Here is a 19,356-nt window from a genome sequence, read left to right on the forward strand (position 1 = left end):
AATGTATTTTTTTCATGGGAGATTATATGAAATGTATAGGTCTATAGACAGTTGTAATCATGGTAGGGCTTTCCACACAGCTGTATGATGCACATTCATCCATTAAAAAAAAACAACCCAAAACAACCCCCAAAAACCTGTTTTATTCATCTGAGGGTAACAAAGAGGTTGTGATTATGTGTTTTATGGCTATATTTTGTTGCTGTGATGGTGTATATGAAATTTTAGTTCTCTTTCTGACCAGAAAGAAAGTGGAGAAGATTTTTAGGTAGAGCTTTGCTGGCAGTATTGTAAAGTAAAAGGTAAATTCTGTCTGTCCTTTTGAAATAACAGCTGGAATTTAGTTACTTAAATAATTCAGGTTTTTAGTTACTTAAGTAATTTTAGTTACTTAAGAAGTAACCTTTCTTCTATAGTGACCAAACAAGCACTGGGACTAATAAATTTAGATTTCTGTCCATGGTGAAAGACTCTGGTTTCTTTTAACAGAGAATTTTGTGTTCTGAGAATAAATTAAAAGCAGTACCTGAGATCCCAGTACTGCCTGATAGTACTGCTGGAGCTCTACCTTAGTTTTTACAAATACTTTTTTTAGAAGTGCTACTTCTGTATTGGTAGTTTCTATGAAGATTGCTTAGCATTCATTTGTCCTGAGACATTCAGATTTCAGAACAAATTTCTAGAATATACTAATAGTGAATCGGCTGAGGTATGAGGTATCTGTAGTTTATTACCCTGTGACTAGTTGAGCTAAAAATTGCACACATCTTATAAACATGTGTTTGACAAGTGTTTAGTCTGTCATTGAATCATGTTGGGACTGTGAGTAGGAGAAAATTAAGTAGATTATTTAAGAATAAATAACCAGCATCTGTGCCAGTGCTGTGGCTATTTTGCAAGCTAACCTTACTTGTGAAAAATTTTACCACAAAAGCTAGGAGCCATCCAGAGCCACCAGACTCTCAAAGCAGAGTGTCTTAAAAATGGATTTACTTACAATACTGTTGAATATGTGAACAGTTTCTAGTTTTATTGAAATAAACTCTCCTTAGCCTGTCCTGGAAGCCCTGGGTTGCTGCCCCTCCAGCACTACAGCACAGGCTGTTGGAGGAATACTGAGACAACTTGCAGGTTGCATATTTCATCTTGGGATTTTCTGCTTTCCAAACTTTTAAGCTAAATCTTGCATAATTATGTTTTTATTATGGATTAGTGATTAGGCAGTTGGCTGACTGCAGCTGGGGTTATTGGAACTCTGTTGATATTTCATGTTATTATGGCTTTTCAGTGAAGGGGCCTTAGGCTTTTGGCAGTACCTCTGTGAATTTTTGTATCCTGAGTTTTTGTGTCCTGAAATTTCTTCCCTGGTAGTACTTCTTAAGAGCTAGCATGCTAGTAGAATGAATGACTAAAAAAACCCACTTTTTTTTTTTTTTTTTTTTTTTTTTTTTTATGACTAAACAAAAAATATACTGTCATGGTGTAGCTTATCCCTAAACTTTGCATTTAAGTGTTGCCATTCAAATTGACATAAAATAACTACGAGAGGGGTAAAAATATGGGAGTTCAGGACATTTTCCAATATTCATATCAAGGCATAGCCTTTGATTTATCTGACTCTCTTGCTTTCTATCCATTAACATTTTAAGGAGTAATAAAATATGTTTTGGTATTCAGCATAAGCATTCCTTTCTTTTAGAAGGTGAGGCAGCATTAGTGTCAAAGTTGTGACATTAATGACTAAGACCAAGGCACTCATATGTGTGTCAAAGTAGCAGACACCTCGTGGGCTACTTTCCCTTTCTATTGAATGAGTTTTGAGTGGCTTGTTGAGAGTAGCTCGTTTTCCTTTATTGCTGCTGAACTAGAGTCAGCTCAGGTACGTGCTGATCCTTAATCTTCTTAGAAATCTCTACATGTTCTTTACTTTCACTATGCCAGGGAAGCACATTCAGTTATGAATTTTTTATTTCCATTGCGTTTTGTTTGGGGAATTAGGCAGTGACTATATAAAAATTAAGGAACTGTGCAAAATGTAGAGTTTTTTTTTTCCTCAGAATTTTATAAGTATATCTAACTGTTGAAATGCATTTAAGCATGTTGTAGGAGTGACAGGAAAAAATCTGCTGAAGCCACCAAAGATGTAGGGAGGAATGGGAAACCACATCTAGAGTGTTAATTGTAAACTATTTCAACGCGTGCTCTCTTGCTGATGAAGTGAATCATCTGTGTGAATGTATTCATGTGGCATTTTTTGATGAAATGTTAATTTTTTGCTTTATTAGCAATTCTATTGTTTTGCAGCTTTTCATGAAGTATATTTGTTGTAAAGAAAGCGAGCTGAAATAAAGCAGAATGCATAGAAGACACTTCATTGTAGTTCAATTACAGTTTTTGGTTAAATTTTAACCACGATGGGGACAAATGTTGTCATTCTGTGTAAACTTTGTGGGTGTAACTTCACGTCTAGCACTTGGAAATACTTTTGAGACTTGCAAAGCTGGGGAGATGCCAGCAAGTATAACATAAGCTACAGGAAAAAGCTGACTCATTCCTTTGCCTTGAAGAGCCTGCCAAAAATAACACAGGTAGAGATTGCTTCTCTTACTACTGAGGCACAATTAGTAATTTTGTTATTTAAATATTACTGAGTTAATTTAAAAATCTAAATGGAATAATATTTTTTATTACTTAAACTCATAGCAGTCAATTTTTGTGACCTCTGAAAGTAATGGTTTCAAAGCAGCTGTGTGTAAAAAGCCTCTTTCTGTTTAAAGTGATTGGTATTTCTGCAGAAAGTTTCATGGAATTTCTTGTTTAGAATACACATCTCAGACTTGCTTATAACAGGTGAAATTTGGTAGTTGCATAAAGCTGTTCAGAAATCATGTTCCTCTGCTTGGGAATCTCAGAGTCCAATCTCGATGTCCTGGGGCAGAAAGAAATGGTGGTAATTAATACAGCTGCTTTCAGTAAACCTGGGTTGTATTAATCCACATGGACTGCAGGATTTGACTAACACTTACAGGATGTTTTTTTCATCACTAGTTACTAAAACTTCTGCTGTTTGTTCTGGAATATTCTGCCTTTTTAATTGGTGTAAACTGATTCTCTTAGAGAAGTCTGTGCATGGTCTTACTTTTTATCCAGTGTCTCAAAATCACAGTATGAGCAGGTCAGAGCAAATGTTTTGATGTGTTTGCACCTGCCAGTACTCATTATTACCAGTTCTGTTGAAAATTAACCCAACTTAGTATTTGCAAAAAAGAAAGTTAGTAGAGGAGCATTATTTCAAATCGTTTACTGTTGTTACTGAAATATATGCATATAGCAGAGCCTTGTTAGTTTCATTTTAAGAAATACTTCTGTGCTCAAAAGGAACTAATCTTTGCACTTCTCCTGTTTTGCTTTTCTGTTACATGTGAAAATATGTTCCTTTGTCACTTAGATTGATGGTTTGGAAGCAGTTTGAAATTCACTTTTGCTTTTTCAGTCCTTTCATGGATGCTTTGTCTCACTAATGCTTTCCTTTATCATTTAATTATGTTTTTCCTCTTTCTGGATAGTATTCGTTCAGTTTTGGGTTTTGTTTCCTTTCTTTTAAACCCCCCCCCCGCCTTCTCTCCATTGTAGAAAGCATTTGGAGTTCGATCATCCATTTTTTTTGTTTAAACATCAAATAAAAAAAGGATTTTAAATCTTCAGGATAAGAAGTTGACAATGTGAAAGCAGAAAATTAGAGTAGGAATATTGTATGTCAGGGAGAATATCAGATTTAGACCAAATTAGGAGTAGAATTATTTGCAGTAGACTGACAGTTGTAAACGGAGTATTATTAATGACCTGTTTTGTGCTGTGGAAATATATAATAAAATACAAATGAGAAGAAATATTTTTAAAAATTTATTATGGATTACTTAATGTGGGCTTTTTAAGTGTATTTTAAAAAGTCACACTTTTTTAAATTCAGCAGATCTTGAGTGATTCTCTAGTACATATGAATACAGTCTAATATTTCCAAAATAAAACAGGTAGAGTTTTTTTATTCTGCAGAAATCAAAACCACAGTATGTTTGTCTTGTGTGTCATTTTGCCCTCTGTAGTGTAGTGACTTTTGTATGTAAGTTTTGCCATTCTATTCACTTAAATAATCAGAAAAAATGAATCTTAAGATTAAATGCTGAAAGAGTCTGAAGTGCTAAAACTAAAATGAGTTTTTCTTTGTTCTGGGTATGAAAAAACAAAATGCCTGTGTTTTTGGTTATAATTTTAAATACTGTCCTACAAGCAGCTATCACCTCTTCCTATCTTTGCTTCCACTAATGTAGAAAACAGCATGGGGTAAACTTTCTGCATTTGTGATTTGAGAGAAATTGTTTTTATATCGAGAAGATATTAAGTATATAACATGAAGGAGAAACAAAATGAACAGTAAAGGCACAAAATGCAGAACTTTGTTTTTTTAGCTTACCAGATGTATTAAACTAAAAGTAACATCTGAGTTTGTAGCATTTGAGGGAGAATATAGATTTTTTTTGAAAGTTATGATAAATGAATGCTCTCACCAAAAAAAGCTTTTACTGAGTTTCATAGAAATAATTAAATATGTGGTTTATGAGGCTGTTGCCTGAAATTGAATACACAAAAAATTTAATAGCGTAAACTTCAATGTGTCAGAAAATCAAGGGATTGGAAAAAAATGCCCCATGAGCAAGTTACTCTGTTATAATTTCCTGTTACTTTCTGAAGCACTTGATGCCATTTGGTTGGACATCTTTGGGATTTGGATCATCTACCATGGCAGTTCCTATTACCCTGTCTCGAGGTCTCATTTGTGTACTGGTTTGTTTAATGCAAACCTTCTCAGTTTTTAACTAAACAAATATAAAGCTCTGCGAGGGCTTTGATCAGTAGACTCAAGTGGTCTCACTTGCTGAATGCAGTCAAACCTAAATAAGGCTTTTGGAATTCTCTGGGAGCAGCTTGTGCTGGTTGTGTTAAGCTGGTTTGGTTGTTTATCCCAGTGAAACTTGTGCATCTCTCAGGTGTGCAGGTTATTTACATCTCTCCAGCCTCTTCCTATGAAAGGATTGTTCTTCCAGCACTCTGCTGCTCCATGGATGGTTGATGGAACCATCTTTTGCTTATGAATGTGTTGATGTGTTGCCCTGCTTTGGACAGTTGATCTTGTGTTGTGCTTCATTAAACCTCTTGCCCTTGACTGGCAAAGGGCAAAGGGGAAATTTTAAGGGGTCTGTATGTGTCAGCCAAAACCATTGTGTGCTGTGGAGGTTGGGAAGGAGAGGGGAGGAACAAGAAGTGGCTGCAGAGGAAAAGCTCCCTCCTCACCCATTGCAAAACCCTTTAACTGCTCTTTTGCCTGGGCCTGTCTTTAACTCTTAATTCATCTAAACATCCCTTTTAAATTCTGGAAATTTAAAAAGCACCTCGCATATGTTGTTCGTGAAGAGGAAGGAACACCTTGCCTCATTTGAATATTCAATCAGTGTATGTAGACTTCTACTTTTAAATAATATGATTGGTAAATCCAGTCCATCTTCAAACTTTGTGAAAACCACTGAGTATTTACAACTTGTGAGTTGAATATTTGTGCTGTCTAAGATGTGCTTTATTGCTTTTGAATGGTTAGCACTAGAATTGTGTATTTTGAAGGAAGTTATTGACATTGTTGTTACAATAGATAATTAACGAATGGTGGGTCTTGGTTTTCTTTCTAACACTGTTTTGTACTCATAAAAGATAGTCACAATTAGTCAGAACTGACTAATATAGTTAAGTTAATATTCCTTTGAGGAAAAATTCTAAATTTCAGTCTGCTTTGCTGTGTTCTTTAGATACCTAAATAATTTCAGAATGCAACGGATTTTTTATGTTGCCCAAACTGTTAATGAATTTGATAACCTTTTATTAACCCTATTGCTTTATTGCTCCCTATATTTTCAGGAATCAAAAAGGTTGGATTTAATATATTTCAATACTGTAACTTGAAAGCTTGCTGCTGAAAAAAACACACCAAAAATATTGTTACTTTGAACCTTTGGAATGGACACTTGTCTGTCCAGTGTTATGTCACATTCTTGACATCCTTTTCATTTAAAAAAACCCCCAGGATTCTCAGTATGTTTATCAAGATAACTTGTACTGTTGGATGATGGAGTCACAGGTACTTGAGATTGGAAGTTGTTTCTGAATGTCTCTCTGGCCCAAAGCAGGTCCAATTAGGCCAGGTTATGCAGTCCTTAATGAATTTTTAAATAAGCTGTTCCAATTCCTGGATATATGATTGATATCCCTAAACAAAATGTATAATTCAAGAAGAGCTACATTCAGTTTATAATTTAATGAGCTAAATTGTGGGCCTGGTAGTTGTTTTAAGGTTGTCATCAAAACAGAAATTTCTCTGTTTCCGGATGGGACAGTGTTATTTAGGACAGAATTCATGTATGGATAGCTCTGAGACACAACTAGGATTCTTGGCTTTGGAAAAAATCTTCTGAAGCCCCTATAATTTTCCATTTAAGGTGAACTTCACTCTTTAAATAATGATAGCATTAGAAAGCTGTGGTACCCTGGATCCAGCAGGGACACTCCTGGATTTGCAGTGGGAGAAGCACACGGTGCTGCTTCCCTGGCATCACTCTCAGCAGCAGGTTATTGGGAGCTGAAGGAGCTTTCTGATCCAGACAAGGTTTCTTTATATTAATAACCCATAAATTTAATGCACTGGTTATTAAAATTGTTTTGAGGATAACACACATTTTTGATGACTATAAATTAGCCACACAGGGTGGTTTTGGTGATCAAAGATCTCAGTTTGGAGAAACAAAAAAATGTAATATCTTGAAACGTTTGCATAACCATAGAGATGTGAGCCTCTCTCAAAGGGGGCTGACACTGGGGAAGAACAGCCTGAAACAGATCTTGCCTTAGTAACGTGTTCTCGTTTTAATTTTTTTTTTATTTTTTATTTTTATAGTCACAACCTTCTCCCAATGAAATTCTAAAGCAGATGGTTGTTCTTTTTTCTTTTTTTCTTTGCAGGGTCTACTTATAGCTGTCGTGTTAGAACATGGATATTTAATATTTATGCAGTATGTACATGTGCACTGCTACCATTTGCTGTCTACATTATTTTAGTCTTCCATCTTGCTTAACAAACAGTGTCTGGACTCTTTAGTTTTACAGTGTGGTTAATAGAGGTCTTTCCATCACAAAAGCACATAATGCTTCTGCTGTTTTTTCTTACTCCTGTGCCCCTTAAATGTCATCAAGTTTACAAAACTGGGGATATATGAACAAGTGACTTACTCAGTTTTAAAGAAAATAGCTTGGAGCCTCTATCGTATTTAACCCCTCTAACTAGGCTCAGAAGAAGTTTGAGCTGATTTCATCTTCTGAGGCAGAGCTTTGACAGAAGTGTGAAAATGTCACATTGCTCTATTTCTTCACAGCTGAAGCAGCTTCTTTTCCTCAAGTAAAGAGAATTTTGTTGCACCAGCAGATCATTCTTACTGTAGGTTCTGTGGTACGAAACCTGTCTCTGTATCTTACAGATGCAAAATAAAGGATAATTTTGTCTCTCAGCCAACTTTTATCTTTTGATTGACGGGAATTAAATGTGTATTGCTGAAGAGTATGGGAGGTAGAAGCCAATCCAGAAAAACCCAAATAAACCAAAACCTCCTACTCTTTCCTGGAGGTTTATTAGATGAACACGATCAAGAGCTGTGTATGACTGCAAAAACCACAATGATGATAAATGAGACACGTTGTTAAAAAGAAACCACTGATTATTGCCATGCACAGTGGATAAACTGATTTAAAAACTGATCTGGTAGGGAACTTTGTTTTCGCTGTAATTTGATACAGCCTCACGGGTTGTTGCTGTAGCTTATGGGTACCTCTGACCTTTTCCTTCTCTGCTTTTTAAATTATTATTTATGCAATATTTGTTTCTAAATGTAGGGTAAATCTTATTGCAGTATCACAGTAATTTAGCTGAGTTCAGCAATAAAACTTCCTGACTTCATGGAGCCTTAACTATTAATGGAAATTGTAAAAAAGTCATGTTTATGTATTCAGTGAAAAAGAAACCGTGGCATTTAAATCTTGATTACATCTATTTTTGTGTTTATTAAGCGCTTACTTAAGCTACATGTTTTAAATGTTAGTTTGTACAAATGGTGTTGAGGGATGATGACTGTCAGTAGTTCAGTCACAGGCTATGACACTGTCCTGGAGTACCAGGGAATCTATGAACTGCTAAACATCAGTGTTCCCTTCTGCAATGGGGACCAGACACTCGTTCACCAGGTGTTCTGGCCAACAGGTCAGGTATATCTGACTTCTGAGGATGGATATTAGAAGTTGTGAGGGTAGAAAATGGATGAGTTGCTGCTGGTGCAGGAGAAAATGGGGAGTACTGAGCTGCTACAAGCTCTCTTTAATCTTGCTGTTAAGCCTTCTGATGATTTGGACAGCATGGTATTTAACTGCATAAACCCTGCTTTAAAAATACTTCCTTTTCTACCTGAGGATTGTTTAAATGTTTGGGATGGTCCCTTGTGTGATTCCCTGGCAGCCTGAGGAGATGTGTGTGTGTGTGTGAGGTGCAGGTGTGATGGAGCTGCTCTGGAGCAGCTGTTTGCACCAGCTCAGCAGCTGCTGAGCACAAGGGGCTGGCAGCACACAGGGGGTGTGCAGCTGGGCAGGTTCATGGCCCTGGCCATGGCTGGTGCTTCTGGGGAGCATCAGATTTTCTGTGGACGTGCTGTGAAGCTGCCTGGGCTGGGCACAGTTGGCTCTGTGTGGTTGGGAGTGATGTGTCCCCTGTGTGTGAGTACCAGAGTGTTAGACTGACAGCCTGGGCCATGCAGTTTATTCCCAGGCATTCCACCTGGGAAATCCATCACACAGAAACTGGAGTCTGAGCTTCAGCTCGTGTTTGTTTTTCACTTAGATATGGGTTTTATTTTATGTAGATACCATAATGATATTGTTCACCAAGAATATTCACTAAATAGAGAGCATTTTAGGGCATGTTTTGAAGCAAGCTGGGCACTCTTTAAAACATATTAAAGTTCTGATGTATTTTTGTTCTGCATGCTTGACTCAAAATTTGTTTTCTCTTTTCAGGCAGCTATAAATGGTGTTATACCACAAGAAAATGGCATTCTACAAAGGTAAGCACAGAGGACTTGAGTAGTACATGCAGAGAATGATGCTGGGTAACAGTTACTTTTTTTTTTCCTTCCTGAATCCTAAGAAGATGACATAATTCTCCTTTTAAAGCTGTTTCTGGAGCCACAAATTCTATTCCTGGCAAAGCTGATTTAACATTTCGTTTTTCCCATACTGATAGAGGACTAGCTCAAACATCTATTCAAAATAGTTAACTTTTATTTTGAATACACTGGTGGTTGGGTCATTCCTTGCAGGGTTGTCTCTTTACTAAGACTGGATGCTGGTATGCTTCTGGCTAAGTATTTATTTCTCCTTATGCATTTTTAAAGGTATTGATATTCCATGCTTCCCTATTTCTGGCCAAAAAACATTTGTACTTGGTCTTGTTTTTTTTTTTTTTTTTTTTTTTTTTAATCAAATTTCAGGCAGCAGAAAGTGTGATAGATAAAGTAAGGTTGTTCCCTTCTAAAAGTAGTTTTACTGATTTTCTTTCAGCTTCTGAATTAAATTTTGGCTTGCATACTGATGCTTGGATATCTCGGAGTCACAGAAATTTGATCTTCTAAGTGCTGATGAGGCAATTGAAAACAGCAGAACAGGAATTGAGCTACCTGAGAGAGACAGTAAAACAGTGTTTAAAAATTTGTTCAGAAAAATACTTCATGTACTACTTAAAAAATTGTAATGATGAAAAAAGATACGTAATGTAGGTAAAGTGTTATTTGACATCTCTGTCAATACTTACTAAAGCTGTCACTCAATAGAGTCAGGTTTTGATTGAGGATAAAACTATTTGCTCGGTAAAGTTACTAAATATATATTTACTGTAAGGCCTGTTTAGTCCATGTGAGATCAAGTCTGGGTTGTGTGGAGCACTCTTTCTGCATATAAGTTGTGACCTCAAAGCATTTCTATCCAAAATACCAGAATGTTTGATTAGGTAAAAGAAGCTGGGGAATTGTTAGAGTAGTTAATGCCTGTGTTCAATGACAAAATGGCCCAGTGCCCACTTACATTTTTCTTTCACAGTAATTTATTAATTTTTAGAAATTATTAGATAGTCAAATGTTGTTTCAAATGTGTATTTTTGTTACTTTGTTTTTGTCTTGTTTTGTATTCTTCCAGTGGAAGTGGTTTAAAGGGAGTCTCAGAAGATTGAGAAACCTGGTTTCCAGTGGTTTTCAGATCAGGCTTATTTTACTGATGTGAGGCTTTTTATGTTCCATTAGAGGTTGCTAGTCAGGTATGTAGGATGCCTTTTGTGGTGGAATCAAATAGAATTAATACAACTGGACTTGAAGTAAGTTAATTTATTGAAGAGAAAAAAGTACACTTTGTTTTATAATTCAGTTGCTTGTTTTGTAATCCAGTCCTGAGAATTGGGATATTCATTGCTTCTTGGGTCTACTAAAATAATTATTACTGTACTTAATTCATACTTGTCCACCAGATTGAAAACAATAACACATCACTTGGTATTTATCCTTTTTTAAATCCTTAAAATTATAGACTGTTTCCCATATTCTTTAGAGCTCTGACGTGAGCCTTTGACTTTTGAGCCATAGGTCTGAGAGTGTGGGTCTTTGTAGCTGGGCATCCATCCTTCTGAGCATGCTGATGTGAGAAGTGAAGGAGCCCCTTGTTTTACAAGCATAACATGTTTTTCTGTTTCAAATGTGAAAGGCACAATGATGGGATTTGCAATAGCTGAGTGCTGTTGCACTTCTGTGACATGCATGCCATCCACATTTGCACTTTTTAAAGTTCAGACCTCCTCTAGATGACAGATTTGACTTGCTCTGTGAAGCATTTCCACTGAGAATCTCATGGTATCTTTGAGAACAGAAGGAATTTTTCAAAAAGGTTCTGATAAAGAATGGAAGTGAAATAAGTTGTGTCACAGCATTTCTGAAATCCACCATGAGATCCTGTAACTGCCCAGCATCTTCCTGGTAAGAACATCTAAAAGGCAACACCCCAGGCTTACCTGATGAAGTTTCTTGCCTTCCAAATTTGATTTTTTTTCCTGGAATAATATTCCTGAAATGTCATATTTTGTTACACTTGTTTCCAATCCCAGTTACATGTTTCCAATGGAGAGGGTTGCTGAGGAAGATGAAGTGCTTCTGGGTAGTGAGGGTTTTCCAGTTTATTCTGGCCTGTAATGCTGTGGGTGTCCTTGAGTTATGGACACATCCTTATATGAACCTCCAGGAGCCTTGCAGGGTTTGGAACTTGAAGCAAGCTAGCATTCAGCATTGCATTACTGGTGTACTTCTAGGTGTTTTTTTTAAACACATGCTTCATTATCCTAATTTTTTTACCTTGTTATATCTATTTTCATATCTGACTTGTTTTTCACTAATTTGGTGTGGGAAAATACCTATCTGTGTGCAGAATTTTGAGCTGTATTTCTTATCCTCATTTCCACTGGATACTAGCCCAATGATGTAGAAAGCTGGTCGTTGCCATGGTGCCAATTTTTATATGGTCACAACACTCCTGGAACAGGAAATAATCCTTCTCCTCAAGATAATTCTGGTATTAATTACATAGTGAATTTTAAATGCTTGTTTTTCACCAGTGCTGATCTCCTATAGCACTCCTGAGCCCTGAAATGTTAAAATTGCTAATACAGAAATTATTTTTTTTTATTTTAAATAAGCAGTATTTTCAGATATGACAGCAATAATTCAAGAGGTGTGTGCTGGGCTGTAATAAGTGAACAATACTGTCATTTTGCTTTCCAAACTTCTGGTTAGACATATCAAGCTGTTCTGTTTAAATCATCTCATTTGCCTATCTTTCAGTGAGTACGGTGTAGAGACTTTGCATGGACCAGCATATGGCCCCTCCAGTCACTCTGCTGCAGCTTCTTCAGCTCCTTCCTCCTCCTCAGCATTTCGCCATGTAGTGCCATCTAGACAAATAGTGGAAAGACAACCTCGAATGCTTGACTTCAGGGTTGAGTACAGAGACAGGAATGTGGATGTAGTACTTGAAGACAGCTCCTCAGTTGGTAAGGATTTGTAAAAACGAAATGAAAGCTGCTGTTGTGAAACTGTTAAAGAGACAAACTGAAAAGATTCAACCCCAGAAATTCAAGTCCTAAAACAAAGCACAACAAAACCCCTCAAAAATAAATTTAAAAAAAAGATCCCCCCGAAAATGCAGCCTCCACAGCTACTAACCATTTTCAAATCTCTTTGCAGCTTTAAAAAAGCAAAATTTCACTAATCCATTGTAAAGGTTAGTGATCTATCAAATATTTATTTTGAAATTTGGTTTTCTTATGAACTTGCTTCAGAAACAAAATGGAGATTAATGATTAAGTTGAGGCATGAAAATGTAATTTGGGGCAGGATTAGTGTAGATGCAAGCTATTTATAAGCGGATGATCTTGGCATTTCCTCTTTGAATCTGTATGGCATCTCTTTCTGCACAGGATTAGTGACAAGATTAGAGGAATTCTTCCTGGTACGAAGAACATGATTGCATTCTTCTTAGTTCAATTTTTATTTGACTCCTTCATTCAAATTAATATTAATTCTATCAGTTTTATTGTCTTTATCCTAAAATTGATGCATTTTGAAACAGTATGTTAGAAGTATGCTATTGCTAGTGTTGCAGAGCATGTTATTTTTCATATTCCCCAACCTGGGAATTAATTTACTTTTGCTAAGGACAAGTATTTTCATGTTCTTATTTTTAGTGAAGAGGTTATACAGATCCAAATAAGGAGCTACGTGAAGAAATAATTGATGAAAGCAATTTTCCCTGCTGCAGCCTTTTGTCTGGGATGAAATTTGGAAATTGAAACTTTTGATCCTCACTTGTCTTTTCAGCAATGGATTTGGTGTTGGCTGGCGCCACCTAGCGGTGATTGGTTTGAGTTATTGATGGGCGTTCCACGTTTTCCTTCGGGCTGAGTTACATCCATGGAAATTAGAGCTCAGAATCTGATCAGATCAGAATTTTGCAGCTGTACCGCTTTGATTTTTCTTTTCTTATTAACTTCTTAATAGTTGACTTTTACCTGAAGGCTGTGGGAGGGCAGAAGGCAGTTTGTGTAGGACTTCTGTCTGTATCTTGGGATATAAACATGGAGGGCAACCTTGGGCTTAAAGTCCTGGGAGAAGTGAGCAAGGCGAATTTTAGAGCTTCAGATGTGGACTTGAGGAAAGAGTATTTTTTGCTTTTTCGGGGATCTGCTTGACAGGATCCCATGAGAGGCTGTCCAGGAGGGCACAGGGGCCCAAGAGAGCTGGTTGATCTTCAAGGACAACCTCTTCAAAGCACAGGAACAGTTCCTTCCAAAGTGCAAGAGGAGCAAGCATGGCATAAGGGCAGCACAGAAGAAAAAAGCATTTCTGACTGAGCTAAATTCAAAAATAAAGTACCTAGAGATGGAAAGTAGTGATGGGTCCCAGCAGGAGCACAGAGATGTGCAGTTTTGAAGACCAAAGCTCAGGTGAAAGTGAAACCACTGAGGGTTTAGAAAGGTTTCTGTAAGTACATTAGCATGAAGAGAAAGGGTAAGGCAATTGTGAACCTGTGTTCAGTGGTGATTGCTGAGCTTTGTCTGTGGGAAGATTATGGAGTAAATCTTTCTGGAAGCACTTTTTGAGCATGGGAGAGAAAAGAAGGGGATTTGCTAGAGCCAGCATGGATTTACTAAAGGCAAATTGTACCTAATCAGTCAGCATTATTTGCCTTTTACAATTTGATGACTGGCTCAGTGGACAAGGGGAGAGAATGTCACTGTGGCTTTAGTAAGGCCTTTGATGTATTCTGCTGTTGTATTTTTCTAGTCATAATGTTAAGATAAAACTGGATAAAAAACTGATCAAAATCAGTCTTAATCTGTTCAGAGAAAGTAGCTGATACTCTGGAGGGCAGAGCTGCTGTTCAGCAGGTCCTGGACAGCCTGGAGAAATGGGCTGACAGGAGCCCCCTGAAGTTCCAAGAAAATAAAGTTGAAGTCTTGTATCTGGCATAGGATAACTCCATGTTATCCCCACCTGGCTGAAGACTGATGGGCTAGAAAACAATATAATAAAAGGGATCTTGGGTCCTTCAGCAATGAACTCTTGCAGTGAAGAAGACCTACCATGTCCCAGACTTTGCTGGTGAGAGTGCAGCTGGTGGGTCCCAGGAAATAATTATTTCCCTCTATTCAGCACTTGCCAGACAGCACAGGAACATAGTGTTGGATTTTGAGGTGCCCACTACAAGAAAGATCTTGACATCCTGCAGTGAGTCTGGTCAGGGGTCTGGAGCTCTGGGCTAACAGGAGGAGAGGCACAGAGAAGAGGATTTGTTCAGCCTGGGGAGGAAAGGGGAAAGGTACAGACCTGACCTCTGTCTACAGCTGCCTACTGGAGGATGTGGAGAAGATGGAGCCAGACTTATCTTGGAGGTGCATGAGAATGAGAGGCAATAAACACAACCTCAAAAATTCATATTAAATAAAAGATTTTTTTTTATTTTATTCTGAGAGTGGTGAAGTACTGAAACAGGTTGGCCAGAAAAGTTGTCAAACTTCCATCCTGATATGTTCAAGAGTCAGCTGGACAAGTCATTGACTAAATTGGTTTAATTAGACCTTTGAGTTGGCCTTGGGCCACATGAACTCCAGAGTACCTTCCAGCCTGAATTATTTTATGACTGTAATAACTGCAGGGGAAGAAGAGCATCAAAATATACCAAACACTGAAAAAGCTGTCAGAGCAGTCAGTTGTATGAACATTCCAGTTCTTTAGGTCTGCACTGATGATAATGAAGTTTGGTATCAGAGATATGCACCCTCTTTGTTGCTGGTAAAGTCTGGAGCTCCAGATAGCACACAGCTGCAAATGTGTGTGTCTAGTATATATGGAATAGAGAATTACCAATATATATGTCCAAATCATCAAATCCTCATATGATTCTCCAATCATTCATGCTTTGTGATTTTTTTTTTTAAGCTTCATTTGTCTTTTACTGTTTGAAGGGTGTGTTACGAGGGTAACTAGACTAAAAATCCTTCTCATAGTAAATTTTTTCTTGCTCTCGTTTTTTAAGTACAACTCATTGCTGTTTGAAATAAAGCAGTAAATGTGTGTGTTTTATATATATCTTTTCTTTTTCTCTCTAGGAGATATCAAACATATTCTAGAAAATGAACTTCAGATTCCTGCATCTAAAATGCTGTTAAAAGGGTGGAAGACTGGAGATGTAGATGATAGTGTAAGTTTTCAACTGTGTTTTCAGTTAACTGAACTCAGTTTCAAACTGAGCATCTGTGGGTGGGGATTACAATGCAAGAATTGTTAGTTTCAAACAGTGTCAGATGTCTTGGGTGGCACACAAAGAACTCTTAATCTAAAACATTGCAAAATAAAATCAGGGCAAATCAGTTTGTGGTTGGTTTGTATATAATGTGGCCCACCTACAAAAATGATGTTTTTAAGTAACAGGAAGGGTATCTTGAAACAAAATATTTGGTGATATTGTAAATACATACCTGTAAAAAAAAAAAGTAACAATTGGTGAATGTTTTATATTTATAATGATTTTTCTCCCCTCAGACTGTTTTAAAAAGTCTACACTTGCCAAAAAATAATAGTCTTTATGTTCTAACACCTGACCTGCCTCCTCCTTCTTCAAGTCATTCTGGGTAAGTCTTTTGACCATTAAATCTATTTGTATGGTTTGGGGTTTTTTTGTGGTTTTTGTGAAGCCACATGTGTATTTGCAGTCAGTAAATACAAAGTTTTTTTACTGCACTGGTGACTGTTCGGATGATCTAACTCAGCATCTCATTGAAAAGAAGCTTGTTGGAGTTTTTAAAACTTTGATGGGGTACACGAACCTCTTAGGTACATACAGAATTTTACATCTCTCAGATGTGATAACTTTAATTTAACAGAAATCTAGTCCCTGTAGAAATGAGAGCTGGCCTTGCGTAAGTTGCTGCTTTATGTTGGTCCATTTAATGTATCTTATAAATATGAATAAATCATTCCCATTAGATCAAAATTTTCTGCATGAAATGTTTGTTACATTATTTTATCTTGTTTTTAGATAGGCTGAATAATTAATTTCCTTTGATTGAGCAGGATATCTTTTATTACTGATTTGAACAATCAAGAAGTAAGCAGTGAGTGTTCATATGTCACAGAATCATCAAGGCTGGAAGAGACCTTCAAGATTATCTAGTTCAATTCATCATAATTGCCCCTGAAACATATCCCCAAGTGCCACATCCAGACCTCTCTTGAACACTTCCTGACTCCACCACATCCCTGGGCAACTTCATCCATAGATTAACCACTCTTTCAGGGAAAGATACTTTTCTAATACCTAATCTGAATTTGCTGTGGTACATACAGTTTAAGGCTATTTCTTCTCATCTTTCCACTTGAGACATGGCAGTGGAGGCAGCTGGCTCCAACCTCTTTTTGGGGAGTTTTGAGAGTGAGAGGGTCCCCCCTGAGCTAAAGGGTTTCTCCAGGCTGAACACCCTGGTCTCTCTCAGTCACCACTCCCAGGACTTTCCCTCCAGACACTTCCCCAGCTCCTTTCCCTTCTCTGGAGCTGCTCCAGCCCCTCATTGTCCTTCAGAACTGCGGGGCCAGAACTGGGCACAGCACTCGAGGTGTGGCCTCAGCAGTGCCGAGGACAGGGGACAGTCACTGCCCTGCTCCTGGTACAATCCAGGTGCCTCTGCCCTTCCTGCCCACCTGGGCACGGTTCAGCCACCAGCACCTCCAGCTCTCTTCCTGCTGTCAGGGGATATTGCGAAGGTTTAAAAATGAAACTATGTTGTATGGAAAAGACTCTTATAAAGTAATTAGCGATTAGTTTGGTGAGTTTTCTTCCGTGTCCTTTTCCGAAGGCAGCCCTGGATGTGCTGTTTGCCAGGAAAATGGGAATTTTCCTCGGTAGCCGCTAGAGGGTGCGCAGGAATTGAGCCTGCGAAAGGAGCTGCTCCGGACCAGCGCAGGGCGGAGGGATGGATGCCTTGGGAATTGGGCAAAATGCGTGGATTTCAGCTTGTGTGAGGAGAGAATTGGCTTTCTGCCCTTGTAGGTGATAGGAGAATAATCTGCAAGTGCAGTTGTATTACTGGTGAGGGGAAGTCTTTGAGAGTCAATAGAAATTAGTAACTGCCTTCCTAGTGACTGAAAGTACTTTGTATGTTATTAAAAGGTACTTGTGCACATTGGCATGTAGTCTGTGGAGGAAATAATGCTGATATGAGTTATAAAAATAATAATGGTAAAAAAAAAGAGCATTAAGAGAGGGAATAGTGGCACTGAAACAGAGGGTGGTGTACACAAACTGTATGTGCAAACAGGAGCTGTATTTGTGTGTGAGGACAATAAGCCATTGTACTTCAGCAGCTATTTGAAAAACAGTGAAAAGACACTACTGCTGCTAATTATTTAATTTCCAATTTCAAAAATTTCTAGCCAGGTATTGCTGTGTATTGTAGTTTGAATGTTATAATTCTGGAGAGAAAACTGGACTCTGAGGAGGGTTGTTTATTGCAACTGCAGTAAAGTATATAACAACAAACTGTTTAAAAACAGTTCTTAGCCTTTTTTTATTGCATTATGGTTTTAAAGAACTTTTCTTGATAGTAAAATCAAAGTAGTTGTTACCTTTTATAGTTTATATTTGTTTCATAGTGGAGATTAGTTCTGGATATTTTTAAGATAAAAGTTGGTATCTTTGGGACAGCAAATGATGACTAATTAGTGGCTATTTAAACACGGATAATTTGAAGGCTAGATCATCTCCCTGAAGTCATAAATTCTAGATGAAAGGGGAGGCTTGCCTCCAATTAAAGCATCAATGCAGATCAAAACACATCTAATTGAAGCAATGTACCAAACCCAGTTACACTGTTTACTGCCTACTGTTAGGTCAGTTATTATTCAGATTAGTTTGTTACCCACAATTTTTAAAAGCGCCGTGCTCACATCTATTATTAATGGATGTTGAGGAACTTTGCCTCTTACTCTGGGAGTTCATCTGTTGTTTTCTTCAAATGCCTCCTGTTTTGAACTAGAGATAAATAGTCGTGATTTGAATATTTCCAGAAAGTGATATTTGAAAAGCCTGAGATTCCAGTATGTGATATTTTATCTATATGCCCTTCTTAAAAGGAACAGTCTGGCCTCAGCTCTATGAGCACCAATTTTTGTCTGTTCTTTGTAGTGAGGCAGAACAGCGTCTGAAACATCCTTTCCCAACGTATTGGTATGAAGGCATTGAAGTTTATTGTGACAGACTGAATGGGCTTAACCCAAAACTGACTTAAAACCAGCATCTAAATGTAATGGCAAAGTGATCCTGCCATTTAAACAAACAAAAATCTCCCAGGGTATCTTTGTTCATCAGTGGCCTACCTAAAGCTTTTATAGGTAATAGAAACCCAGAGAATTACTACTGCATGCTAGTAAATTGAGGTGGAAAGATTAAATTTAAATGTCAAATACCACCTGTATGGTTCCACCTTGCTTCCACAATTTCAGCTGGCAAAGCCATACTTATCCATGCACGATATCCAGAACAATAACCACGTGTTCTGTGAGCTGAATAATGAAATCTGATTTCTAGTGAATTCCTGCCTCATCCCAGCAGCTGTAATAAATCAGCCTTCTCCTTCCATGCTTCCCATAATCTCATCTACCTCTGATGCTGCCTCCAGTTGTTGTGTGTTTTGTAGCACGTGTGCAATATTTTTCCCCTTGCACAGAGTATCAGCCTGCCCTGCATCTGTTCTCCAGCTCACAGTCAGGTAGTATCAAAGGAAAGGAGAAATCATGTCCTGTGGGTAGTTTTGAGATCACTGGCCAGAGGTCACCTGGATGAATATAAAATACTGCACTTCTAATGCAGCCTTTTACTGAGGTAGGTGGTGATTTGGGTCCCCTTCCTCGTCCTGGCTGTTGATTTATACCTGATCTTTGAGACCTTTCTAACACTATGAGACCTCCTTAAAACCAGTGACTATGTTCAAAAGTTACCAGATGGGAGCAGAAGTTACCAGGTGGGTGGAGAAGAACACGATTTCCCTTGGGAAGCAATCTTGAAAGGAAAGATGCCAAAGAATGTCCATCATTAAATATCCGTGTGGGTAGATCCCTTGCACCGGCTTTG

General features: G+C 37.7%; 1 protein-coding gene across 4 annotated transcripts in view; it reads left to right on the top strand.

Moving 5' to 3' along the window:
• FAF1 (Fas associated factor 1) overlaps positions 1-19,356 on the top strand; it is a 148,461-nt gene that overhangs the window by 22,981 nt on the left and 106,124 nt on the right. For all 4 annotated transcript variants that reach the window (XM_083867859.1, XM_083867862.1, XM_083867860.1 and 1 more), the window contains exons 3-6: positions 9,157-9,203; positions 12,015-12,223; positions 15,341-15,432; positions 15,774-15,862. In XM_083867859.1, the coding sequence (XP_083723985.1) occupies positions 9,157-9,203; positions 12,015-12,223; positions 15,341-15,432; positions 15,774-15,862 (437 nt within the window). The remainder of the gene's footprint in view (positions 1-9,156; positions 9,204-12,014; positions 12,224-15,340; positions 15,433-15,773; positions 15,863-19,356) is intronic.

The sequence above is a fragment of the Zosterops lateralis genome, assembly GCF_965231275.1.
Source record: "Zosterops lateralis genome assembly, chromosome: 9".
Taxonomy (NCBI): Eukaryota; Metazoa; Chordata; class Aves; order Passeriformes; family Zosteropidae; genus Zosterops; species Zosterops lateralis.